This window comes from Chionomys nivalis, chromosome 1 (genome assembly GCF_950005125.1).
Source record: "Chionomys nivalis chromosome 1, mChiNiv1.1, whole genome shotgun sequence".
In the NCBI taxonomy this organism is placed as follows: domain Eukaryota; kingdom Metazoa; phylum Chordata; class Mammalia; order Rodentia; family Cricetidae; genus Chionomys; species Chionomys nivalis.
Window position 1 is genome coordinate 31,428,592 of NC_080086.1, and position 27,367 is coordinate 31,455,958.

The 27,367-nt window shown below is 46.7% G+C and overlaps 1 protein-coding gene across 6 annotated transcripts in view; it reads left to right on the plus strand.

Moving 5' to 3' along the window:
* Positions 1–27,367, plus strand: part of Cacna1c (calcium voltage-gated channel subunit alpha1 C) — a 562,741-nt gene that overhangs the window by 348,721 nt on the left and 186,653 nt on the right. For all 6 annotated transcript variants that reach the window (XM_057773598.1, XM_057773572.1, XM_057773590.1 and 3 more), the window contains exons 4-5: positions 3,202–3,341; positions 11,718–11,857. In XM_057773598.1, coding sequence (XP_057629581.1) covers positions 3,202–3,341; positions 11,718–11,857 — 280 coding nt within the window. The remainder of the gene's footprint in view (positions 1–3,201; positions 3,342–11,717; positions 11,858–27,367) is intronic.

Below are 27,367 nucleotides of genomic sequence, written 5' to 3' on the forward strand. Positions count from 1 at the left end.
GATGCCAGGTAGTCTGGATCAAGAGTTCCAGCTGTTTATTAAAGCCATGTAGGAATTCAGGTTTCCCAGAATATAGGGCCCTAGGTGTCTTTGGGACACTGCAGCAGCTCTTCCTGAGGAGGGTAAAACCCGAGCTTGGGTGCTGTCTCTTCCAGGATGCTTATTGTCCAGACAGCTGAGAGGAAACTCCAGAGTCAGTTTCTGGCAGTTCATCTGATTGTATCCTAGTTGTCCTGGAGGACTGAGTGAGATGGACAGGTAATGACTGAGTGGACAGAAGCAAGGACGCAGGCATGGATAAATGTGTGGATATGTGTATGGATGGATGGATAATGAATGGGTAGATGGGTAGATGCATACACGAATGAATGGGCTGGATGCAGGGGAAGAAAGGTACATGCATGCCTAGTAGTTGGGTATGTGGGTGGGCAAGTGAATAAAAACAAAAGCAATGAAGGTGTTCATGAGTGGAAACCCACGGAACCTGGCGGTGCCTACCCAAATAGTGTCTGTTGCTCTAATTTTCTTGTCATCGCACCTCCAACTGAGTGAGATGTGTGGAGGGTTGGGGAGTCCGGATGGGGGTGGAGCTGTGGAGGGTTGGGGAGTCCGGATGGGGGTGGAGCTGTGGAGGGTTGGGGGGTCCGGATGGGGTGGAGCTGTGGAGGGTTGGGGAGTCCGGATGGGGTGGAGCTGTGGAGGGTTGGGGAGTCCGGATGGGGGTGGAGCTGTGGAGAGTTGGGGAGTCCGGATGGGGGTGGAGCTGTGGAGAGTTGGGGAGTCCGGATGGGGGTGGAGCTGTGGAGGGCTTCGGAGTCCGGATGGGGGTGGAGCTGTGGAGGGTTGGGGAGTCCTGATGGGGGTGGAGCTGTGGAGGGTTGGGGAGTCCGGATGGGGTGGAGCTGTGGAGGGTTGGGGGGTCCGGATGGGGGTGGAGCTGTGGAGGGTTGGGGAGTCCGGATGGGGGTGGAGCTGTGGAGGGTTGGGGAGTCCGGATGGGGGTGGAGCTGTGGAGGGTTGGGGAGTCCGGATGGGGGTGGAGCTGTGGAGGGTTGGGGAGTCCGGATGGGGGTGGAGCTGTGGAGAGTTGGGGAGTCCGGATGGGGGTGGAGCTGTGGAGGGTTGGGGAGTCCTGATGGGGGTGGAGCTGTGGAGGGTTGGGGAGTCCGGATGGGGTGGAGCTGTGGAGGGTTGGGGGGTCCGGATGGGGGTGGAGCTGTGGAGGGTTGGGGAGTCCTGATGGGGGTGGAGCTGTGGAGGGTTGGGGAGTCCGGATGGGGTGGAGCTGTGGAGGGTTGGGGAGTATGAATAGGAATGGAACTGTTTTCTGGTGTTTAATGCAGCTCTTAGCTATCCTGGGGTGGAGTGTGGAAACCAACGAGTGACTGACAGCTTCTTCTCCCACCATCCTCAGGCTATAGTAGCACCTTCTGTAACCTGCTTGTCCCTTCAATGTGCAAGGCTCTGTTCTCACCCAGCACCATCTGATACAAAGACGTTGACCCTACCATGCAGGGTAGATTGGTCCTGCTCCCTAGAACAAGGCAGTCACATCTGCAGGCCAACTTGTTGGTGCTAAAAGAAGTAGAAGTAAAGGACCTGAGGTGCTAATTAAACCCGACTGACCACTCACTTCCTCCCCATTATTCCTACCTGCTTGAGGGCTTCAGCAGCATGTGGATCGGTAGTTCTTAGACTTGGTCTCAACTCCCCTGGAATTGTGTAGATCACCCATTCCTAGGTACGGTAGCCAGGTGACCTTCTCTGGCAACTCTGGGTGAGGCCTAGAATTGTCATGTTTACCATCGAGGCCACAGATTGTTTTTCCCAGGACTCCTCACAGTGAGCCTGGTGCTCCTTGATGTCTAGGGATGGGAAGAGTGACAAAAAGCACTGGCCATCTGTTCTGGCCTAGTTTCCCACAGAGTCCTCAGAACCTGTATAGCCCCCAGAGAAGGCCTTCACGGGAGATGGCAAGTCATCAGGGGTAGTGGGCCTCTCTGGTATGTGGCTTGTTTGTGTGTGGGCCCAGAGGTCTTCAGTGAGTGTTCCTTGGCCTGGCAGAGAGGGTCATAGGATCCTGAGCTGAGAGCCTCTTGGAAGCTGTGGACTGGCCCAGCCTGCTTTGTGACCTGGGATAGACTGTCCCTGCCTGGTGTTTTCTGGCTCCAGGAAGAGGCTGCCTGAGGCTCCTGCAAGGCTGAGCTGTGGAGAATGAGGGGACCCAAGCAGTCTCCACCAGGTCCAGGTCGTGCCGCCAGGCTCTGTTTTAGGGTAGGGAGAGGGAAAACAGTGGTTAAGAAGAAAAACATGTGCTCCCCAGAGTCAATTCAGGTGAGTGCAGTTAGGATAAGAATTACATGCTAAGCACCAATGTTTCTCCTAGGTGTTAGGGGAGAAAAGACTGCTTTGCCCCTTGAGAAGAAAAGCAGGCTTTTGTATTCACCACCTAGTCCCTGTTCAGCTCCTGTAGGTTGGTTACCTACAGTGTGTCTTTGGACAGAGAGCTATTTTCCCACAAGAGAGATCTCAAATTTCGGGATCCACATATTGCCTCTTTTCAGAAATTGATACCCTCAATTTCTTCAGGGCAGTGTTTTTACATTTATTTTGGATGTCAGCTAGTCCCCTCATGAAACCCAGCCTGCTGCCCTTGGGGCTTGTTAACAGAAGCCTGGCACAGTATTGCTGGGGCTCAGCTCACCTGCTTCTAATCCCCACTGTCCTGGTCTTATTCCCCTGGAGACCAAGACCATCTGAATTCTCACTTTAGAAGGCACAGCAAAATGCTATCTGGTTAAAGGACTCTTTGGGAGTGGAAGTTTTGCATGGTCCTAATTTACATTTTAACGACAGCATTTGAAAGCAACAACAAAACTCTTTACTCTCCTCCAGCTGGAGCTCTGGTGTTGGAGTAGGCTGTAGATCTCACCATTGTTCACCTGTGCTCACCATTGCTGGACACCACGTTGCATTCTGGGAAGGATGTTAGTAGGCCATTTCACCAGTGAGTTACAGGCGGTGACACCAGTGACGTTACAGGCCATGTGCTTTGCTGGGACCACACTGAGCACACAGTCCACGGCAGGCTGAAGCCTTGTGCTGAGTGCGACAGCACCTGTGAACTCTGCTGCGTCTGAACTTTCCGAATCCCTGAACTTAATGATTTATTTTTCTCTCTTTTCTATTTTTGTTTCCTAGGAGCGAGTGGAATATCTCTTTCTCATAATTTTTACCGTGGAAGCATTTTTAAAAGTAATTGCCTATGGACTTCTCTTTCACCCCAACGCTTACCTCCGCAATGGTTGGAATTTACTAGATTTTATAATTGTGGTCGTAGGGTAAGTGTGAAAGTTTTGTTCTTTTTCCTAACCTTGCCTGCCTGTGCCTCTTTCCCTGTGTATTCCTACCTCTGATCTGATGTAACCGAGTTTGTCTTCAATGAAAAGATCTGCACAGTGAAAGGATCTGTTAAAAATCACTTTGGGTTCAGACTGCCCTCCCAAGAGAGAAATTATAAACTTACCACCCCTCCCACATGTCACTGTATGTGTGCATATGCACCCCCACCAGCACCCCCACTAACACCAACACCCCCACCACCACTTCTTCTCCCACTACCACCACCACCAGCACCACCACTACAGCTTAAGGAACACTGTAGAAGAGGGGAAGAAGGAATTTGAGAGCCAGAGGAGGAGTGCCGTGCAGCACTGCCCTGTGGACACGCATGGCTGTAGCGCTCATGAACTCAGTGCGGCTGCCATCACCCGCACAAGAACAAGCAAGCACCGGGTCGAGGGTCCACAGGCCCCATGCCTTTCTGAGGAACTACTAGCTGTTAATAGCTGCTGGGAGAAGGAGAATTATTCTTTTTGTAAGGGTGTGGGCACTGATAAGTTTTCCATGCTCCAGTGGATGGATCCACACATATCTGACTGGATTCCGTGGTGTGTTAATTAAAAAAAAAAACAAAAAACCATAAAGTTGGGAAGGAGATGTGTTGGGGGAATATGGGAGAGCTGGGAGGGTAAAGCAGGAGTAGGTATAATTGCATTTCATTGTATATATGTATGAAATTCTCAAAAATTAAAATTTAAAAATATAAAGACATATAAAATCTCACATAAATTTTAAATTTAAGAAATTGGTGACTGTGATCAAGAAGTTTGTAAATTCTCCAGAAAAAAAAAAATGACCAGTTTTTTTTTTTTTTTTTTTTTTTTTTCTTGACTAAAAGCCAGAAATGTCCTTGGGACTCTTGCCAGAAGCCAGTGATACTGACAGTATCTGGGGAGCTCTGATCTCTTAACTGGTTCCTAGATGATTCTAGGGTTACCCCTTTAGGGAGGCAGAATGTAAAAATAGTAATGGAGGCCTAAGAGAAAACTCATCCTGGCCAAGAGAGTAAATTCTGGCATGAGTGGAGACCGAACATTCCAAGGAGACCGGGCCAATCTTCTGGCCAAGGGACCAACCCTGGGAGGCAGGGCCACTTTAAACCATGCAGAGGAACTAGATGGGGTAATTAATACCCTGTACTGAAGGCCTAACTCAGGCATGCTGAGCCAACCAGTACTAAACAGGTACCCCCTCTATTGCAGTCTCTTTTCTCAGGACAGGATAGAAGAACAGTGCCTTCATAATCAGTTTGAAGAAAATGACTCTTCAAAAGTGAGATGCGGGTTTTTAAGAAGTATTTGTTTTGAGTCTTTTCTATCAAATACTATATAATTTGTGTCTTGTGGCAAGGAATTCAGATTTTTTTAATCTTCCCCAATTTATAAAACTTCTATGCAAATGTTTTCCTTTCCCCCTCCCACAGCCTTTGTTTACACAAAAGCCCTGCTATGTTCTTGATTAAAATGGCTGACTCCTCCCCGCTTCATTTCCTGTGCATCCCTTCTGTTAAGAACCCCCACTTTCACTGATGTCAGACCCCAAACAATAATAAAGGACACCATCACCACCTGTGTTAGAATGAACACCAAGTGCCCCTCCCATCTTTCTATATTTTGTTTTTTCAGAGCTTACCCTCTTGACCAGGAGAAAAGTGTTGTCTTTTTCAGAAGTTTGAAAAAAAAAAAAAAACTGAGAAGTTAGCAACTTCCTCAAAAGACTCTCCTTAATATACCTGTTTCTAACGGTATACTAAGGGAGTATGAGGGAAGCACACCGTATTAAGACAGTGGTGGAATTCCAGCCATACTGGAGCGTTTTGAAAATGAAGCTGCCTTTACAGCAGCTTCCACGCAACCACACACCAGCTCCTCTGAGCTTGGGCCATTGGAAGCCTGGCAGTCACTTCCAGGGCAGCCGCTCTGCCCGTTACTTTTCCCGAGTCTGGCCGGCTCCAGTGCCAAGTGCAGGATGTCAGGAGGCTCTTATCCCTGGAGCTTCTTTTTGGTGAATTCTTTGTGCTGTCCCTGTGGAGACCCAGATCCTGGTGGCTTCCCCAGAGCACCCATTGCTCATGATTCTGAGGAGCGCCCGACCGTTTGTCACTGCAGAAAATAACACAGGAGCCAAGGAGGCCTTCGTAGTGACTTCCTTGTCCTTGGCCATCCAGACAGCTCCTAAGGGTTAAAATATTTTTCCTGTTTGTCTCACATGGCTTGGCCAATGAATGATCCTCTTTTGCCACATGAACATTGAGTATCCTCAAGAGAAATTGAGGAGCTAATTGGTTATTAGCTGAGTCTAGATCTGGTTTAAAGATTGGGGAAGGACACACTTCTGTGAAGGGTTTCACTGCTTTGACTCCCAACAGAGGAAACTAAGATCTGAATGAACCAAGCACACCTTAGCACACCTTAGGAACTGTCTCAAAGATGGCTTGCTCACAGCCCTTTAAACCTTTTAGAAGTTCAGCATCTTTCTCAATGAGAGTTCATGAAACAAGTGGGGAGCCAGTTTTTCTGAACATGGTGGAGGCTCTGTGACCTGCAGGGACCATTTGCTTTGGGCAGATACAACACATCTCTTCCCGTGCTCATGGAAGGTGTTGTGTAGACAGATTTTTCTTTGGACTTAGAGCTCGCAAAAAATGACATGGAAATTTATTATTAATTATGAAAGCTTGGCCTATAGTTTAGGCTAGTCCCACTAGCTCTTATAACTTAAAATTAACCCATTTATATTAATCTACATTTTGTCTTATGGCTTTTTACCTTTCTTCCATCTTGCATCTCCTCTTTCCTCTCCGTGCACATCTCTCCCATGCCTAGGTTCATCTCTTCCTCACCCTCTCTCCACCCAGAAGTCTCACTAACCTCTTTCTATCTAGCTATTGGCCATTCAGCGATTTACTAAACCAATCAGAAGGTGCCTTGCCAAAGACAAATACATCCTCACTGTGTACAGGAAGATTATTCCACAACAGTCGTGCCATTCGATGTGCTCCGTCCATTCATAGCCTCAGCTGGAGCATGGGAAGTGGACACAAGACTAGTGAGGGACTGCAAACAGGAGCCTCGGAGGTGGGATTCAGCACTTTCCTGCCCGCGCCACAGGAGCAAGTGCATCACTGGCTGGTGCTTGTCTGTTAGTACCTTTTGGCCCCTGCTCCACCCCTTAGAAGGTGGCTCCTTACTGCTAGCACTCAGCCAATTTTTCACAGGGTCCACCCATATCGGCTCCCTGCCTGGGCTCTGGGCTGAGATGTGAAGTATCCAGACTTGGGATTCTTCAAATACCACTTGCTCAGCTTGCAGTCTACTGTGGTCTTTGGGGTATCCCTCATTGATCTCACAAGAAGCCATATTTAGCAGCTAGATTTCTGTATTAACCCTATGAGTCTTACATCAAGTCTAAATCCTAGCTTTCTTTCTAACTAGGAAAATATCCCCTGCCCCCAGAGGATATGAGTTACCCCTTCTCTCTAGCCACACCTCCTTTTAGCCCCTTTACAGTACTGAGTGGATTCTCCTTTGCCTCTCTGTCTTTTGGGAAATCTTTCCTCCTGTGCCTTTCTCTGAAGCTACATCTGGGAAGGTTTCTTGAGACCTCCTTCAGATCACAGGGGACTCTGACTATAGCCAACTGTCCTTCGTGTGTCTGATTGCCATGCCGGTGGCATGAGCTGAGAGGTATTTCCTTCCCAAAGTGGTGTGATCTCTCTGGTCTGATGGGAAGAAGGGGTGATTGAATGAATGTAGAGAAGACTTCAGAGCCCTCTCTGTGAGCCACCTGCTTCTGCACAACCCAAGAAATATGGACTCTTCAGAAGGTCCCCATTCAAGGGATTCTATCCAGCCACAAAGTCTTCTGCTGTATCCCCAGCACCCTTTCAGGATGACTCTGTAACTCAGGGCTCTCTGGCATCTTGTTATCTTCCTCTCTTAAAATCTCTAAGGCCTGGCTGTAGAAATATTTGTCATGCCCCCAGCCCAGCAGGACATTGGAACCACGCTCTTAGGAATCAGGGGCACAGCCTCTAATCCAGATGATATACTGGGGTGCTCCTAGCCAAGAGCTCCTCCTACAAATTGCCTGAATTTTCTGCCCTTCCTCCATTAAAAGCAGACCTCACTAAAGCGGTCCAAGCCAGAGGGGGCGGGGCTGAGGAGAAGAAAGTCTTAGACATCCTCTCTCTTTTGTGACCCTCCTGCCCTCCGGTAGGTCTGCTGATTTCTTCCACACGCACTGTGAACAAAATCATTTGACTGACTTGCAAACTGGGCTCTGATTCTTTGGGCCCCAGCTGTAGATTTTGGTGGAAAGATCCTTCCCTTGTGACCCACTGTCCTCATCCTGGCAGCTTCTGCCCCAGACTCAGGCCGTGTGAGCGCCACACTCAAAGACTCAGAGTGCCCCGCAGAGGGAAGGAACTCGGAGACTTTAGAGTCTTCCAGAGGTGGCCAAACTTCCTTTTCCCTTTTATGAGTATATGAGTTGGGATTCTGTTTTCTACTTTTATTTTTTTTTATTTTACATTCCAATCACAGTTTCCCCTCCCTCCTCTCTTCCAGTTCCCTCACCCCTCCTGCCTCCCCTCTACACCTGGCCCCCATCCACTCCTCTGTCTCACTGGCTGTGATAGTGGACCCAATTCGAATACCGGGCTTCTTCATTAACGTCATCCTCATTCATGTAGATAGACACATCACCCAGCACACTTGGCTGCAGTGATTGGAACGGCCTTTCCCCGTTTCTCTCCATTGACACCAAACACCTAGAATTCTGGGCCATCCCTAATCGGGTATCCTCCTGGCTAAGCCCTTCTTTTTACCCCTGTTCTGCTGAGACCCGCCCACTCCCCACACACCCACCTCTCCCAGGGGTCTACAGACACCATTTCAAAAGGGTCAGATGGAAGCTGTCAGCAGAAGAGCTATGTAGTGTCTGTCCTCATTGCTTGGGCCTGCCTGTACCAGGAGACTGGCAGTGTGTAAATGGGAATGTAGAACTAACTGCCTTTCGGTTAAACTTCATTTGCCAGCAAGTGACCCACCATGCCCTGAACCCTCAGCTTTCTGTCTGATCTCCCCGTTCCCTATCAGGCTCTCCTCACGGCACTGCCTCTCCATAGTCACTGGGGGCAGAGGCTTTCCTCTGCTGGGGGAGTGGGAGGGAGCTTCTGTTTCTACCTTTGTCATCTGTCATCAGACTTTGTACCCGCCGCTTGTCACAACCCTCCACTTACCTGTGAGTCCCTCTTCCTTGTCCAAGAAGGCATAGGCCACTCACATTCTCCTTAATACTCACGTGCCATCATGCCTCTCGCTTCTCAACTCGAGAGCCTGATCCCCATCCCATCTCCACTGCCCCTTCCCTATCCATAGCTAGTTCCTCTGTCCTGCCTAATAAAATACCCTCCTCGAGTTAGAGTGTCCTATCAAATGCTGCTCCTAACCTTACCTCTCTGCAGCTTCCTCCCTCAAATACCATGACTTCACCCTGCGACCTTCTGTGTGTACCTTTCCCTCCTCCACTCCTGGCCTTTTCCCTCCAGTCAGTTTAGGGCCACTCTCCATCATCATAACCACACTAGCACGGACCCTTGGCCCACTCTCTCTTAACTTTGCTTGACTTATTTACCTGGAGAAAAACACCTGCCCAGATCCTGTCCAACTACATGGAAATATTGGTACCCGAACACAGAAATACAGAACCGCAGTGTCAAATTGGCCTTTGTTAGTACCCAGCAATCCTTCCTCGTAACCCCGCTCTACCCCCTCTTCACTTTCTTGGGTCCCTCTTCCGTAGCTTTACTACCCTCTTCAAACACTCCCACTATGCCCCTCTCTTCAGATTTCCAGCTAGTATCCTGGGAAAGACTTTCCCCAAGGGAAAATGCAAACAGAAGAGAGCTTTCCTATGTCTTTATACTACATCCATAACCTTATAATGTACCTCTCTAGGTCTCTGAAAGAAAAGCGGACCCCCAGCAGGGCTTCTCTTCCCTCTCCACCAGAAGGTTTGTTAGCTTCTGTTCAACTGAACTTTGCCCCATATAAAGCCAGCATCCTCAGGGTACCACAAAAGCATCCCTTCCTGCCTTCTGAAGGATGTGAGTCCTCCCCATTCTGCACCACCAGCTCTTTCTTCAGATGACTCCCATCTCACACAAACTCTATACCACACCCACTTTCGTTTTTCTCTGCAGGGAGTTCCAGAGAGTTGCTCTATGCTAACCTAGAGTCATATGCAGTCATAGCACCTGAAACTGAAGGGTACAGCACACGTAAAAACATACAACATGTTTCAAAAATTGAATATAAAACAAAGGATAACAAATAACCTCTTTTTTAACTATATGTTGAGATGCTGTATTTTTATAGTGTTGATCTGTATAAACGTGTCTCCATAGTTACTTCACCTCCTTATACTTTATTAGCATGGCAGCTGGAAAGGTTGCTCAGTTGGCTCACATTTGGGCTTCTTTGTGCTTCTTTCAGGCAAAGCTCGCTATTCTCTCTGGCTCCAGCTTTTGCCACTCTCTCCTGGGCCTCTCTACTAGGCCTTCCTCCATTGCCCCCCACATCGGGTATTTTCTAGGTCTCAGGGGCCTTGCTTGTGCTAAATGAAGTGGTTAGTTTCCCACAAGAGTCTTCAGCTTTGGACAGTTGACCATGGCCATCTCGCTTTTCACAGTCTCCATAGAGTACCAAGTCTGCTGCCCACAAACCGCTCCTCATCAGTCTCTTCTGATTTGTTCTCCGATTGCCTCCACAGTGTGGGAGGACCCTATGGTCCAGTTTTCTCACTCCGACTTCCAACCACACCTCAGGCTGTCCAACCCTCATACACCCTATACAGAAGGCAGTTTTGTCTCTATCCTAGACCTTCTTCTGACCTCCAGACACGTGATAGCAGCTCGGAAAACCATCAGACACACCGCAGTCAGCCCGGGCTTGGAGAAGGTGGCAGTAGCATGTGGGTGCCTGTACCGCCCCATTTGTCCTTCCTCTGGCTCCAGCCCAGGCTGATGGAGTCACATCTCATGCTTGTCACCCCACACTTCCCAACTAGTCCAGTACCAGTCCTACTAGCTCCATCTTGAAAATAAATCCAGCATCTGATCTCACCAGCTCCCAGTTATCACCTGGCCTGAGCCCCAGCCTCTCCCCCTGGGCCACTGCAGCAGCCTTCTCCGGCCTGCCCTTGACTGCCCACTGCCGGCACCATTGGACTTAGTTAGACCTCACTCAGACTGAGTCCCTTTCCTGCCCAGGTTTCCAGCTTCACCTTCCTCCCATTTTCTCTCTCCCAGTTGTTCTGGCAGTTTGTTGGCCCCTAACATCTCACCTTGCATCTCTCAGAATCACTGTTCCAACCACTTCTCTGCCTGCGGTGATCCCCAAACAGCAGCAGAGGCCACACACTCATTCTCTTCTAAAATATCACCAGAGCAGGGTTCTTTCTGAGCTGTCCCCTGTTCAAAGGTTCGTCTCTTACCTGTGCCACTACGGACCCCTTCTCTTTCCAAGTATCACACACTACGAGGTCTGGTTTACTGAAGCTCAGAGCTGGACTGCTCCCTTCTGCTCCCACCTAAGCATCTAATACAGTGCCTGCAACAGTAGGTGCTTGTGTTTGTTGGAGATGTGCAATCTCAGAGACATCGTTAGAGAGCAGACGTCTGTGTGTTTTAGTGTTGTGTGTGCACAGGCTGGTGGGTCCTTCTTGAAGCTCTCCCACCGACACCTCAGCCATTTATTCATTTGTTCAACATGTGGCTCCTTGGTGGCAGCTACGTGAACGAGTGAGGTGGATTTCGATGTTTTTTGTTATTGTTCCCTGGAACAAATCACACCCAGGTGACCATCAGGATAGAAGAGCAGGCGGGGAGTACATGGGTCCAGCGTGGTCATCAGGTTGGAGGAGTAGGCACAGAGCATGTGACTCCTAGCTCTCATGGCAGGGAAGCTGGAGTCCACAGCAAGTGATGACAGCACCCAAAAGAGAGGATTAGACTTCCTACGTTGTCCCTGTGCCTGGGCAGCTGTGCCAGGACCCTAGCTCACCCAGATCAAGTATGCCCACACACTGACAGCAAAGAGCTGCCCCTCACCCACTCAGCACTCTCTGTGGGAAGCGTCCCCTCCCCGTGTGTGTGATACACCCGCTGATGGAATATCAACTTGTAGCCTTTCGTGAGCCTCCAGTGGCCACACCTGTGACAGACTGCAACAATCTGGGCTGGGTTCTTGGACTGGAGCCCAGCTGAGCGACCAGCTGGGGTCCTGATGGCTCCTCTCCCCTCTCTCTTCTAGGCTTTTTAGTGCAATTTTAGAACAAGCCACCAAAGCCGATGGGGCCAATGCGCTAGGAGGGAAAGGAGCTGGATTCGATGTGAAGGCGCTGAGGGCTTTCCGCGTGCTTCGTCCCCTGCGGCTGGTGTCTGGAGTCCCAAGTAAGTAAAGCCCCGTTCCTCTCCGTAGTGTTCTCATAACTGTTTTTTTTTTCTTTGCTGGAACACCGGGAGCGCACTTTGCGAAGTGCTGGTTTCTACGAATGGAAAGGTTTTTTTTAAAATTTTTTATTAAATTTTTTAATTAATTTATTTATTGATTGATTTATTGATTTCTTAAAGATTTCTGCCTCTTCCCCGCCACCGCCTCCCATTTCCCTCCCCCTCCCCCGATCAAGTCTCCCTCCCTCGTCAGCCCAAAGAGCAATCAGGGTTCCCTGTCCGAATGGAAAGTTTTTTATAGACAAGTCTCTGATTTAAAGTTGAAGTCCTGGCGCAAATGCACCAAGCACATGGGGCCCAGCTTCTGCAGAAACCCAGGAATATTTTCAGGAGTCACACAGCCGAAGGAAGACAGCCTAGGATAGGTAGAGAAAGGGCCCCTCTGGCTATGTGCGTCTTGCGTGCCAACGTCGGAATGAACACATTTACAGCAGAGGAGCCTGGGCCACAGAAGGCTAACCCCTCGTCTACCTTAGCTCATGAGATTAATTCTGTTCTCTGTATTTCCCCCAAAGAATGTCAAGAATGCATCACTGGACATTCTGAAAGCTTGGTCTCCTGCCATTTCCTCTCTGCACACGCATGAGGCATCCTCAGCTGCACACAGAGACATGATACCTGCCACCCAGAAAATAGGTTTCTGCCAGGGAGAGGGACCAAGCTCTCAGAACTGTGTATGGGGAGACTTGCTGCCCTTCATGATATCAGCCACACACACTCCCTCTCTCCCTGTGTAGAGGCTCTGAGCTCGGGAGCTTCAGGTACCTCTTGACTGCAGCAAACCATGAGCAACCTGCTCCTGAGGAAGGAAGCAATCATATACTATAGAGTCTATAGGGTTTTTCTCCCTCATCCTCTACAGTCTGGGAATCTGGGAAGAAGTCTGGGCTTGTTGGCTGAAATTGAATGTCTTGGATCAGTAAGCATGTGACTTATGTAGTCACATGGCCAGAGGCAGGAAAACAGACATCCTTTGAGAATAGCCCTGTGCTTAGCACCTGAGGGCATTCTTATTGCTTGAAGGAGTCTTAGAGTCGTAAAGCCCCAGGAAGCTGCCTAGCGGGTGTGTAGAATTGGGGGAGGGTCTTAATTAACTAGCAACAGAGTCTGGGCTAGACCTGGTTTCCCATCTGCCCTTTCTGCCATACCACACCACGTTTAAAGAATTAAGGCTATCGTTCTTGGTTGTCTTCCATGTTTGCATGGATCTCCTGTCTTTTCAACTGCAGTAAGGCTCCCTGAAGGCCAGCGTTGTGCCCTTTATTCTCCCTGATTTCTGTTCATCTTCTGTCTAGCCCAGGTGGGGAGCTTGGTGAGTACTGAAAACAGGAGCTGGTGCCTTGGTTAGGGCTCCTATTGCTATGGATAAACACCATGATCAAAGCGACTTGTGGATGGAAGGGTTTATTTCAGCTCACAACTCACAGATCACACTCTGTCACTGACGGAAGTCAGGGCAGGAACTCTGGGGGCAGGAACTGAAGCAGAAGCCACAGAGAATACTGCTTACTGGCTTGTTGATCTTGGCTTGCTCAATCTGCTTTCTTATACAACAGGAGCAGACATTATAGAGCATCTCAGACTGAAAAGTAACGTGGTGCCAAGCCTCACACGCACAGTTAAAACTGCCATTGGCTACTCCACCTCAACCATGTCACACTACTTATGGTTTATATGATGGCCAACATCAAGCTCCACATTTGTCATACTTGATGACTTGGTTGTTCTTAATTATTCTTCCATCACTCCATAAAGTGGCATTGGGGAGCAAAATGGGAGGCAGGGGTGACTGTCAACATGACATTAAAGGAGCTTATGGTAGTACAACCAGTGTGTGAGAGGCAGGGACTGTGAGCAAACCCTAGACTTCTACCCCAAAGTTACCATAGACAGGCTGACTCTCACCCTGTTATATTTTCCATGGGGGCTTGGGACCTTCCCACATTGTGAGGGCTGTCAGGGCTTATTTCCGTGGAGGACTGGGGCAGCGCAGGGCAAGAGCACTCCACTCAGCCTTTGCTTCAAGAACAGATGATTCCCAAATGCCATATAACCTGTGAGCAGACACAGTGTGTCTGGTTCACAGTTCATGATGGAGAGGATTAGCTGCAGCCTGCTGGATGGGATAAACAAGACTCTATGTGGTGTCCAAGTCTGGAGCCTCAGCCACATCAGCATCCGCTGTGCTGTCTTCATGGCAGAAGCAGATGATTGGAGAAGATGAGCTGGAGTTGGCACAGGAACAGTCCCAAGGTGTGCTTGCTCACATTCCATTGGCCAGCGCAGCTCATATAGCTAACCTCCAAGATAATTGGACAGAAGCGTGTGGTAGGCCTTCTGCATTGTGAGTCCTCTTCAGAGATTTCAAGCTGCTGCTGATTTGGTGAAAATCACAAATACACCGAGAATGGGTTTTCTCTGAGCTTCAGGAAAGGGCTTGGCTTAACCTTTTGTGCTGTCTTAGTTTCTGTTCAGCATTTGAAACAGTGAAGTATGAGGTCACAGTGACCAAGTGCACTGTGATTTAATACCACCCCCTTTTCTCGCAGCCTTTAGCAAAACTCTTTGTCTTAGTGTTTCTATTTCTGCAATGAAACACTATGACCAAAATGAAGCTGGGGAGGAAAGGGATTGTTTGGCTTACACTTCCATATTGCCATTTATCATCGAAGGAACTCAAACAGGTCAGGAACCTGGAGATAGGAGCTTATGCAGAGGCCACAAAGGGATGCTGCTTACTGGCTTACTCAGGCTGCTTTTTTACAGAACCCAGGGCCAACCCAGGCCAGCTCCAACCATAATGGGCTGGGCACTCCTCCACCAATCACTCATTAGGAAAATGCCCTACAGCTGGATCAGATGGAGGCATTTTCTCAGCTGTGTTCCCTCCTTTCAGATAACTAGCTTGCATCAAGTTGACATAAGCTAGTCAGCACGCTCCTGATTGGAGTCGTATCTCCATGTCGTCACCACTTCTATCCTCCCTTCTTTGCTACACTCACTCATCCAGGCTTTCTCCTTCCCTGCCGTACCGCTACAGTAGTGATTCCAGTGGCCTCTTGTCTGGCCCATTGACCTTTATCTCTCGGGTTAATTCTGCAGAGCTGGCCTTTAACCTCTCATCACTTGGCATCTGAGACACTATTCACTCCTAGCCTTGCCCTTGCATCCCTTGCTCTTCCTTCTTGCAGTTCTTTGTGGTTCCTCATTCTCCACCCTTGGGGCCCTGGGGTGCTCCTGATGCGGTCTTTGTGCCTCTTCTCCATCTGCACTCATTTCCCAGTTGTCCTGCATCATCCAGACTCACAGGATCGAATGTCACATTCTTAGCCTCTAGACTTGAGAGCGCTGGAGTCACACACTGGATTGCAGCTCCTCTCTTCTCATCAGATCGCAGTGAGCGTCATAACTGACCACGCCCCAACCCACTCTCCAGCTCCCAGATCCTTTCCCACCTTAGTAGATGCTGACATACTTTCCAGCTTTTTATTTTGAGCCAAACACCTGACTTACTTCTAGTTTTGTTTGTTTGTTTGTTTTGTCTTTTCATCCTTTGCATTAAATCCAATAGAGGAATCTCTCAACTTTACTTTCAAAATATGTGAAGAACGTTTCTTGCTGTCTTCACATTCTCTTCCTTTTCTGCCACCACCATCTCTCATATGGACAGAATTCTCTGCCTCTACCTATATTCCTAATCAAAATGCATCAGTTAGGGTGTGTGTGTGTGTGTGTGTGTGTGTGTGTGTTCATATTAAAAGGGGATTTATTAGTGTCATTTTCAGCCTGTGGTCCACATAGTACACCAGTGTCTGTCTCCTGATAGAAAGGCCAAGGATCCACATCAGAGAGGGTCTTCCACATCAGATAATACAACCAAGGAGAATGTCCTTCAGCTGTGCCCAGCTTCTTGAGTTTTAGTTAATTCCAGCTATAGTAGAATGGACAGCCAAGATTAGCCGTCACACCCAGCCTAAACTGAATGCAAAGACAACATGGCCCTCTTGATATCCAAGTCCTGCCTTGTCCTTGCCCCATGAGGAGCTCTAAAGCCCCTAAGCCACCCATAGTGGAAGCTGGAGTCCCCTCTGTGCTGTCTCACATTCCTCCTCTGTGGCCCCTCCTCCCCTCTGCCCTTCCCCAACTGTGGATTTCATCAGCGCTCTCCCCATCCTGGAGAACTCTGGCTCTCTGCCAAGGCAGGTGTCACTGCTCCTTCCCGCTGTGGTCTTGACCAGGCCACCCCCTCACCTGCCTACTCTCCTTCTCTAGTCTACGCTGATAGTCTTCTAGCTTGTCACTGCCACTCTGTGTCAGGCATTCTCTTTACTTGCTGTGTCCCAGACCAAATTACTGTTCTAATTGTCTCCACATCACTTGTCACTTACACTAATTATGTTTTTGTTCATTTGTCATCCATTCTGGCCAGGGTCACAGTTTACAATATCCTTGTTCACAGCCATATTTTTAGCACCGACAGTGGTAGATGGGTGTTGTAGAAAGTGTGGCATCATCTCAAACCCTCATGCCGAGTGCCATTCTGCATGGCGGCTAAGACTGCCTAGCTCCTCAGATGCTACTAATGCTTCGAGACCCATGTGTGTGTGCTGCATTTCCCAGTCCAGAGTCTGAACTCTTCTCTTGCACCAGCTCTTCATGACTGTTGTGCAACCTATAGTCATAGATATGTGTGTCTCTGGTGCAAGTTTCTTAGAAAAAAAGGAAAATTCTATGGTTTTTGAAACTTGTAACTCTAAACTCCGTGGATGAGGGGCCCCAAAAGTTGCTGCTATTTTTTTAAATATATTTACTAAATGTCACTGGAATCTTGATGGAAGATCCTGCATGGAGAAGGATGACTGTGAGAAAAAAGGCTTGTGAGTCATCAACAGCCTCTTCCAGACCTTTCTGTATGGGAGAAGTCGCTGGTCAAGAGACAGGCGTGAATCTATGCTAAGTATGCTCTCAAAGGCTTTGTAGTAGGAAAAAATACTCATAAAAATGGTATGTAAAATAAAAACTAGAGATTCCAAAAAATGTTTTAGGTAAGGAGTACAGAGTGCCATGATGAGTAAGCTTCGGGATCCAGCGGTGGGGACTGAGGATCAGAAAGTCTGCCTGAAGGAGGTAGAACTTGAAATAGATTTCAATGGACAAACAAGGAAGAATATTACAAAAAGAAAGGACAATGTGGTCCTGGAGATGTACACAGGAGGAATTTAAGAGCTGATTATAGAAAAAAAAAAAAACAGACAAACTCCCAATGGCAGTGAAATGCCATGTTATTGAAAGTTGTGGTTGCTTTGCTTTATAGACTTTTCATAATAAAGTCCCTTTCCTTGTGAGGTCTCCACTCCTTCCCAGATGAGCCAAAGGATAAGCTACTCATAGCAAGAAGCATGACACAATAATTGTGAACAATGAACACTGAGAACTGTGATCCAAAATTTACAGTGTCTATGCACTGGGTATGCTCGCTTGTGGGACAATAAGTAAGCCCCTTTCCATATATTCCTCATGTGTCCTTCTGGATATGGCCTTCCAAGAGTGGACTAAAGCAAGTGAGGCAGCAGATGGAAGTATGAAGTCATCTTTTAGGCTCATGAGGCCTTTGATAAAAACCTGGAGCACCCTTGCTCTGATGGAAAAAGGAATTAAGGGCTGTCTCCATTCAAGAGGGACACCAGCTGTGCTCTCTCCCCATCAGTCACTGCTGGTGGAAGTTTCCTGTCTCAGAGCCGTGGTCCCAAATACCCAGCAGCTGCTTCCCAAATTACCATACAGAGGCTTAATGTGACCTATAAATGCTTGACCATTAGCTCAGGCTTATTATTAACTAGTTCTTACATTTTAAGTTGACCCATATTTCTTATTTACGCTCTGCCATGTGGAGGTACCTTTTCGCAGTACTGTATGCCCATCTTGCCCTCTCCACATCTGGCTGGCATCTCCTCACCCCACCCCTCCACATCTGAGTTCTCAATTTGATTTTTTTGCCTAACCATATCCTGCCTGGCTATTGCTCAAACAGCTTTTATTATTAACCAATGAGAGGAATATATATTCACAGTGTACAGAATGACCATCCTACAGCAAGCCACAACACCAGGCAATGGGACACACTAGAGACTATGAGTCTTGTAGTTTATTGCAAAGAGGTAGGAGTGGTCAGTATGTAAAATAAATGAAAAATGTTAAAAATAAATTTAAAAAAATAAAAAGGACTTTATGTTTCTGTGTGCCCAGTTCCTAAGGTGAGGCACACTTATGCAGCTGTCTGTGACTATGGTTCCTAGTGCCCACCTCAGTCTGTTCCTCTTCACTTCTTGGTTTCGCCTCCTGGAATCAGCAACCATAGGGTGGCCATACTGACGAGGGAGCCAGTGCTCTTCATGGTCAAGAACAGTCATGATTCAAGCTACAGCCATTGCTCCCAGGCAGAGTTTTCTAGACTCAAGGGCACTTACTTTCTGGTAGAGAGAAGGAAGGCTCAGACTTCATAGGTCCTAGCAACCGTGAGTGGGGTGCATGTGTGCATACATGCATGTTTGTGTGTGGTGCCTCCTAGTGTTTAGGGAATGCATCTTGATTCCAGACATGGCAAGTTCAAGTCTGCCTAGCATCCCCAAATCATGTAACTTGGCTGTGATGGCTAGATTTAACTGTCAATTAAGCACGACCTAGAATCCCTGAGAAGAGTCTGAATGAGGGATTGTCTAGATCAGGTTGGCCTGTGGCTTTGCCTGCAGAGATTGTCTTGATTAGCTGATATGAGAAGACCTGCCCACTGTGGGTGGCACCATTCCCCAGGCAAGGGATCTTGGACTGTATAAGTATAGGGAGCAAACTGAACACTGTGGATGCATTCATCCTCTAGGCTCTTGAATGTAATGTGGCTAGCTTCCTGGTGTTTTTTCCTTGACTTCCCTGAAGTGATAACCTGTAACTTGGAGCTATAAGACAAGCACACCCTGTCCCTCTGAGTTTGTTTTGGTTGGGGTGTTCTGTCACCACAACAGAAATGAAACTAGGGAGTGTGGACCTTTCATTGGCAACTTTTAAAGGAAGCTGAGTCTCGGAAAAGAGATCCGTGTCAGAGCAGAGGCTCAGCCGCAATGCTTCATCCGCATCCCTGGCATTTCTGACTGCCTATAACTGCCTCTGGCCCTTTAATTCTGGTGAACATTACATAATCCCTTGGGTGGCGGCAGGCAGTGCGTTAGAGTACAGGTAGTGAGCAGAGCAGATGATGGGACTCCATCAGCCCTCACTGACCCCCAGCCTGGCAGACTCAGCTCTGCTCCTCCATCTTGCAGGACATGAGCTGGCCCTGTATCTGTGTCTTCCTTCCGCACTCAGCCTCTGAACCTGTCCACACTCCTGCTCCTTGCTGAGTGTGCTGCTTCTTGCTTGCTGTTCTTGTCTCCTATCTTTTCCTTTTTCTTCCTGCCTTGCTTCCTCTGCTTTTTCACCAGTACTTCTAAAAGACTGCCGCACACACCTTATCAACATGAAGTTTCTCTTACAGAGCTATATTGAGGACATGGGTATCACCCACTGGCCTTCCTGCATTTTACTTCTGAGACTACCAGGCCCCCTGTCCTCTCCTCAGAATCAACTTTGCAACATAGCCCAGTCTGCCACCTCTGCTCCTTTGTCCCAGTAAGCAGGCAGAGTAACCACATCTTATCATAATCCTTAACCTTCTGCCCCTCTTCCTGAGTCAGAATGTGTGGCTGGGAAGCAACCATGGCTATCTACTTGACCACTATCAAAATGGGGATGCTTCGGCCAGCAAATTCCAAAGCTCCCAATATGATAAAGCTATTTGGTAGCAGCAAACAGGACTCAGATTCTTATGCTTCCCACAAGACTCTGCCAGGGAACATGATGGGCCCCTAATTTTGTGGCATCTGTGGCATACACTGGGCCAACACACATTTATGCAAGCATGCATGCAGACACAGCACACTATTCTCTCTATTCTGTACCTGTCTACCCCATGGCAAGTGGCAGCCCAGGACTGTTGTCCTCAAGGTACTCTGGAGGGTTTCTGTGAACAGCATGATTTTCCCATACTCCACAGAGGTGGCTTCCAGACAAGCTCCTGTGCACATCCCCTGGCCTGCTTTGTTTCAAGGAGCTTCATGAAGTTCCTGTTGCTGGTGTGGCTTGCCTGCCAGCGTCAGAGCAGAAGCATGGCTGCAAGGAAGAAGTGATAGCCACTTTTTCTCCAACCCCAACTGCAAACAGTGCTTTCTTGTGCCCTGCTCTTTTCTCTGCTAAGCAGCTCATCTTTCTCCTTCCAGGTAGTCTGTGGCACAAGTCCAGGTCACAGGTAGCAGGACGAGGCCCATTGGGGCAGTGGACAACCTCAAGGTGAACCTTTGACTCCAGGAGCTTGATTAGGTGATTAGCCGGCCCAGTGGTCCAGGAGGCCTGGGTCTGCTGCCTACATTTGTCTGTTTCCTGCTTTGCCCCAGTTTCTCTGTATATAAATTGTGATTAATAATATGCACACCACAAATTATAACAAACCTTTTCCTGATAGAGCCCTGTTCCCCTCCAGCAATAAAGTCTTTTCGGTCCATTCCTGGACAAGCCACAGCAGTCGTAAGAGAAAATGACCCCGAGGTCATGAAGTCAGTGAATTCATTCAGTGAGCAACTCATGCTTTCTCGTTTCTGCTGCCATGGAGTTTTAAGAAAAATGAATAGCAGTATTGCCTAAACTGGAGGAATCACATTACTGGGGAGAGCAGGGTAAAAGAAAAATATCAGTGACAAAGAATACATGCCACCAACAGCAAAGTTAAATGTACTGTGGAGTGCAGTCCTCACCCAGTAACTAAAAGGAACACAAGCAGGAGGTCAGCAAGAGGTAGCCCATTGAGGCAGTGGACAGCCTCAAGGTGAACCTTTGACTCCAGGAGCTTGATTGGGTGATTAGCCGGCCCAGTGGTCCAGGAGGCAGGGATATCACCCCTGATTTATACGCAGAAAGGACAGCCTGCCACACTTCACCCTCAGGAATGCAGGAAGGTGGGCACTAAAGAATGCAGTCCGGATAGATGTGCTGGATTGCCCCACAGAGAGGACTAGCTGGGGAGAATGAGGGAGCTGATAGCCGAGCTTGCCTTTCAAGAAGTCGTGAATTCCTTGGGCTACAAGGGATAATGAGACATGGCTCTATTGCCACCTCAGGATTCAGTGGTGAAGTTGGCCTGCAGGTGAGCAAGCATGGATTTATGCCTGCATGGAGCCAGCTGCTTGACTTTCATTCCTCCAGGAGACTTCAGCTTTCTTAGCTGTGAAATGAGAGGGTTAAACTGTTCTAACATTATATCCTGAGTATTGTCATTCTGTATTTTGAAAATAGAGAATAACAGTGGTCTAGGAATTCTTTTTGAGATACTAATTTTAGAATTTTGGTAGTCGTTGGCAAGTCGTTTACTCCTGAGATAGTAGTGGTCAGACAGTTGGTGTTGGTGTGTGTGTGTGTGTATGTGTGTGTGTGTGTGTGTGTGTGTAGCACATGCTAAGTCAACAGACATGATCAGTGGTGAGAAGTATGCCACGTGAGAAGTCAACATGCATTTCTGTGCCTGGCCTTTTTTGGAAATCTCGACCATGCAAAAGCAGCCAATAGCAAGGTGACTAGCACTTAATTAGAACTAATGGTAGCAATAAAGTCCGCTTAGACGTGAAGTGACCCATACTAAGTGCTGGAAAGGAATAAAATGAAAACAGATTCAGGATCCTGGTGAGTGGTCACTGTGCCGACCATGAGCTCCATGCCTTTCTTGTGCTTACTTCCACTTGCTGACTCCTACAGTCTCTAGTTAAATGACAGCAGCAACACTGCTGAGGACCACATTCCCAGAATCCTCATGGGCTGGCCATATACCCCAGTTCCTTAGTCCATAAGATGGGGGCTAAAATTGCATCTGTCTTATGGAAATTTTGAGGATTCAATAAGTGGATGCTGGCTAGAAATTTAGGGTTGCATTCTATACATTGGAAGCATACTACAACTTGAAGAAGGATGCTTAAAAGAAATCCCATATTAGCTCAGAATTGAGAATAATAGATGGTTATTTATTTAGGGGTAGACTCACAAATCAGAATCCTCTGTTAGAACAGAGAACAGCAACCAAATCCTACAGCTGGAAAAGAGGTCAGACGTGCACTTTACTTCAGCATAAATAGTATAAGAGGCCACACCCAAGTGGGTAGGTAACGTAAAGGATACTGGCTATAGGATTTCCTACAGCACCTCCCCCTTTTGTTTAAATAAGAGAGTTCTAAACCTAATGCAAAATTATATACAGTAAGAACAAATATATTCAATAATTATCCTATCCTAATGAGTTTAAGTCTTATATAATAACTTGGCCAAGTCATGAGAGGAAAGTAACTACAACTATCTAGTCTTCAACCCCATTGAAGATCCGAGAAGGGAAATAATATTACTTGAGTAAGTAGGAGGTGCAATCAAGCAACTTCCAAAATGTGCAGCAAATGACAGAGACAACTGGTTACCTGGGCAATCACCCAAAGTTTCATTTGCAACATTGAAGCATCCAACTTTGGCTAAGGCCTAGATTAACTGACAGACCATTTTCAAATTTTTCAAAACCATCTTACCCTGTATGGTAAGATTTGACAGTCTTTTTCCTTGTGTCCTGCTTATCCATTTCCGGATACCATGTACCTTGTCAGTGGTTGAGGCATGGACAGTTTCTTGCCCAAAGGCCAGTTTTTCCAAGAAGGAAACAAACTCCGAGTGGAGTGTCTTCAGTGCCCAACATTCTCTCAGGAGCAATCATGTCTCACTTCAACAGAACCCTAAGTTATTTAAATACCATATTCTACAACTTTTTGAAGTGGTTGAAGATTACCTATATATGCAGAATACAGTCTTTATATATCTAAAGAACCAGATTAGTCTAAATATAAGTATAACAAACATAGATGACTATTGATCTATAATTCTTAATGCCTATATAATTTAAAGACAAAGCCTTCATATTAGAATATTATACAATAAACAACCATGTAACAAATGAGGACATAAATAGTATAAGAGGCCACGCCCCAGTGGACAGGTAATGTAAAGGCTACTGGCTGTAGGATTTCCTACAGCAACAACTATTGGTTGTCTGCATTCCTATGACCTCAGCTTCCTATCTATTTGCATTGGGTTCCAAGTTGGTTAGTTACGAAAGGCAGGCTTTCTATGCTTGCATTCTAAAATAACACTCACATCAGTCAGCTTTCTGTTGCTGCAACAGAAGCTGAAGAAGGAAATTATGAGGAGGGGCTCGTTTCAGCTCATGGTTTCAGAGAATCTCATCTGTGATTAATTGGTGCAGGTGCTCTCCCCTCAAAGTGACACACACACCTCTAGTGACCAAGACTTGCACTAGGCCCCACCTCTGAAGTTTCTGTCACCTCTCAATAATGCCATCCTGGAGACCACACCTATAATGCATGTGGTCAAGATCCAGACGGTGACAGCTTTTCTGGAGGGCAGATAATAGTCCATAAAACTGGCAGATCTTACATATAGAGGTACAAGTGCAGTATCATACAATTTTATGATTGCACAATTTCATTGCAGTCTTCTTCTGTTGGTATACATATTTTATAATCATACCCTATGTTACTGTTTCTCAGTAAACAATCAGATGGCTTAAGTAAATTAGAGAAAAAACTGAAACACAGACTTCTATGTGCCTGTTTACCTGCCGTTTCTGGGTCTCCTGCTGTTTAAGTGGGTGCTACGTCTTCAGACACTGCTTTCTGCTCTCCTCACACTCTTATTTCAGAACCCCACGTACACACATGTTTAGTCATCACAGATCATTCTGTTTGTCCTTATTCGTTCATTTTTCCCACTTCTTTTTTGGTCTGCATTCTACAGATTAGATGATTCCTCTCTTTCTTTTTTCTTTCTTTTTTTTCTTTTTCAAGACAGGGTTTCTCATAGCTTTGTGGAGCCTGTCCTGCAACTAGCTCTTATAGACCAGGCTGGCCTTGAACTCACAGAGCTCCGCCTGCCTCTGCCTCCTGAGTGCTGGCATTAAAGGTGTGCACCACCACTGCCCGGCTGGATAACTTCTTTTATCTTTCTAATTCACTTGTTTTTGTTTTATTCTTTTCTTCTTCTGCTGTTTCTATCTTCATTGATCTTATTGAATGATATTTTTTCTTCTAGTCTTCAGCTCAGTTGCTTTTTAATTGCAGAGTTTTAATTTGGTTCCCGTTAATATAGTTCCCAACCACCTATGGCATGCCTCTCTTCCCTCTTTAATACAATATACTTATTTGACTAGCTGTGTTTTCCTGTGTGTGTGTATGTGTATGCATGTGTGTGTTCAAGTGCATGTATATAACAACTGTTTAAAAATAGGCGTCTGCTGATTCTAGCATCTAGAGAGTCTCATTTTGTGTTGGATGCATATCCCATTTTCCCATTTCTTTGTGTATCTGGTGATTTTTATGAGCCATGGAATCATGGGTAATATGCTATAGAGACTCTGGAATCTTCCTAAGCTTTTAAATTCCTCAGCAGGCAGCTGAGGTTCTGAGCTTGTATACACTTGATTTTATTCTTATTGGTGTAGGTCAACTGAAAAACCATACTCCTCAGCCTTCAAATTCCATTTCCACTGAGCCATCTTCCCAATCTGAAAATATGTACGATTTTTTTATTATATGATTTCTTTTTAGAGTTTGGAGGATTTGCCTCCATGAAAACTATCAGTGGCAGAGTTTCCACTGATATGTTAGTTGGACCAGAATGAAGAGATGATGAGCGTTTTGTTGAAACTGTAGGAGAATGAGCGGATAGTTAGCGGTCACCTTGAGCAAGTGGACAGCAACTAGACCATGGTTCTTGCTTTCACATCACCTCAGCCAGGAGAGAAGAAGTTGTGAGCTGCTTGGGTAGAAAAGTATTTGTTGGAGAAATACGTATAAATATGGAAAGGGAGAGTTCGTTTGGTAACACTTCAGTGAGTGATTTGCCACCAAACTCATGAGAAAATTCATCATTTTCCCCCAAAACTGCACTTTCTGTGCATTTTTTAAGAGTAAAAAACCTGTGGTGAGTATGGCCATACCATCTTCTCCCCTCCTATCTAACCTTATTGTTAGATCACTCCACAGATAGCCAGTCTCCAGAAATTTTATTCTAAAAGTAGCCACAGGCTTTCAGAGACCCGATTCTCTAGTGCTGGGAGTGGCGTCTGCAGGAAGACAGTGGGGCAATTTCCCTCACGTGGTGTCGCTCTTCAGAAGTGCAGGCTACTCTTGCTTTTGGAAATGTCAGGTGAGGTCATTTGGATCAACTGTCCTGATGAAGACAGCATTTGATATGCTGGGAAAATCTTCCGAATTGTGGAACACTAGGAAAAGATGCTTGACAGTAACAAACATGAAAAGTCTCTGGAGAAACACAACACCGTCAAAGCTGTCAAATTATTTTGAAAAGCAGTTTTTTGAAAATAAGTAACTCATTATACAAAATAGCTAGGTATGCAGGGAAACAAAGTAAATAAATGAAAATGAGCAAAGATTATAGACAATAAAAAGAGACGCACAGGAGACCTGGGTACTGATACTTGCCAGCTAGAGGATGTGGAATGTTGTTTACTGAATATAAAGACATCAAAGACAAGGTCAGTAGTTTCCCAGAGAGCCAGAAGATGTGGGAAACAACCAGATGTAAGTTTAGAAGCGAAGACTACAAAAGCTAAAATTAAAAAATTTCAAAGTAAATGTTGACATAGCTGAAAACAGAATTATTCAGCTGTAGAGAGAACAGAGGAAGAAGATTCAACAAGAATAAAAAAAAAACATGAGAAATCTAGCAAGACTGAAGAATAAGTGGGTATTGAATTTTATTAAATGTTTCTTCCACACTTACTCACAGTTGTTATTCTGTGATAATTGCATCTTAGCTTGTTCATGCAGTGACTTTTCTGACACAGTGGGGGACGCTGACAGAGAAGGACCTAGGCTATCTACTGAGCTAGGAATGCACTCTTCCATTCTGGGTGGCACTGGCCTGTGATAAATCACCTTGTGTCATGCCTTCACTTTCTGTAGCTTTTAAAAGAGAATAAGAAACAGGAGGAACTGATGCCTCGGAGCCCCCAGAAGTTGCCCCAGAGGGTTTGTTTCTGCTCTGTGTACGTCAGAAAGATGCAGTTCGTAAGCAGCAGGGGTGGGCAGAGAAGGGCACATTGCGTTGTGGGGTCTTCTTCAGGGCTAGAGTTGCTATGGGAGACGTGCTGTGAAGAGCTGTGAGGCCTCCCTGGAGACCAGAGGACAGAGAACTTCATCTGACATGGAGCAGAGTGGGTGGGCCTTATGAGCAATTTGTCATTTTTGCCTGGATAGTCACTAAGGAGTATGAGTTTCAAAGTTTTTTCTTTGAATTTCAGCCCTACCATTGAGCAGATTTATAGACTTGGACAAGTTATTTATCGTATTCAAACCTTGGTTTGTTTCTATTTAGGAGTGTGGAGAAATTCAGTAGATTGATGTGCGGATCACACCAACACAACACCTAGCATGTCTGAATCTTCGGGAAGTATAGGTAGCTTCGGATCACCTTGTCTCCTTCCTTCCATATTCAATTTTCTTCTGACCGCAGGGTTTCTTTAATGTCCTTTTCTCTGAGCCTCTCTCTCACTAATCCAGATTGCCAATCTAAAATGATCCTCTAGGTTTCTAAGTCATTAGGCAGCGGGGTGGCCACAGTCCTTCCCAGGGACACAATTGTCCCTTAGTGTTCAGCAATCTCTGTTGGGTACAGAAATATATTTGAATGGGAGGATTAAATTGAAAATAAATGAACGTGCACATCTAAAGGACAACATGCAAAATCCTAAGATGTGGGACTCCCAGAAACTAGACGGGCAAGAACCCCTCCCCCTGCAATAGGAAGACTCTTCCAGAAAGAGAATATGCTAGCACCCCTAAGCTCAGTGCAGCCATTACTCCTTAGCCTAAGAACGAGCTGTTAGCCTCCCTTCCTAGCTTCAGACCTATTTTCTCGCAAAAGCCATTACACTTATGAGACTATTTAAATGTGTCTGTTGTCTCATTAACTAAAGGGAATCACAGACTTCAGTTCTGTGAGATTCATCACGTCTCTAATTCCTAGTGAGCACAAACAACAGGTTCCTATAGATACAAGTCAGTGGTCGTAACTAGTGATGCTCATGACCAGCACATCCACCAGAGCTGGCGGCTCATGTGCTCTACACTGGGTTGGTTTCACCTCTGGGATGAGGACCTGGAGTTGACTAGTGAGTTAGGTTCAAAGGTTGTTTATATTATTACTCCTTCAGAAGGAAGCTGTTGGTTCACAGAGCTTAGCAGGCTTCCAAATAGAGAAACACCTGCTGGCTTTAATGGATGGGCGATGGTGCTACAC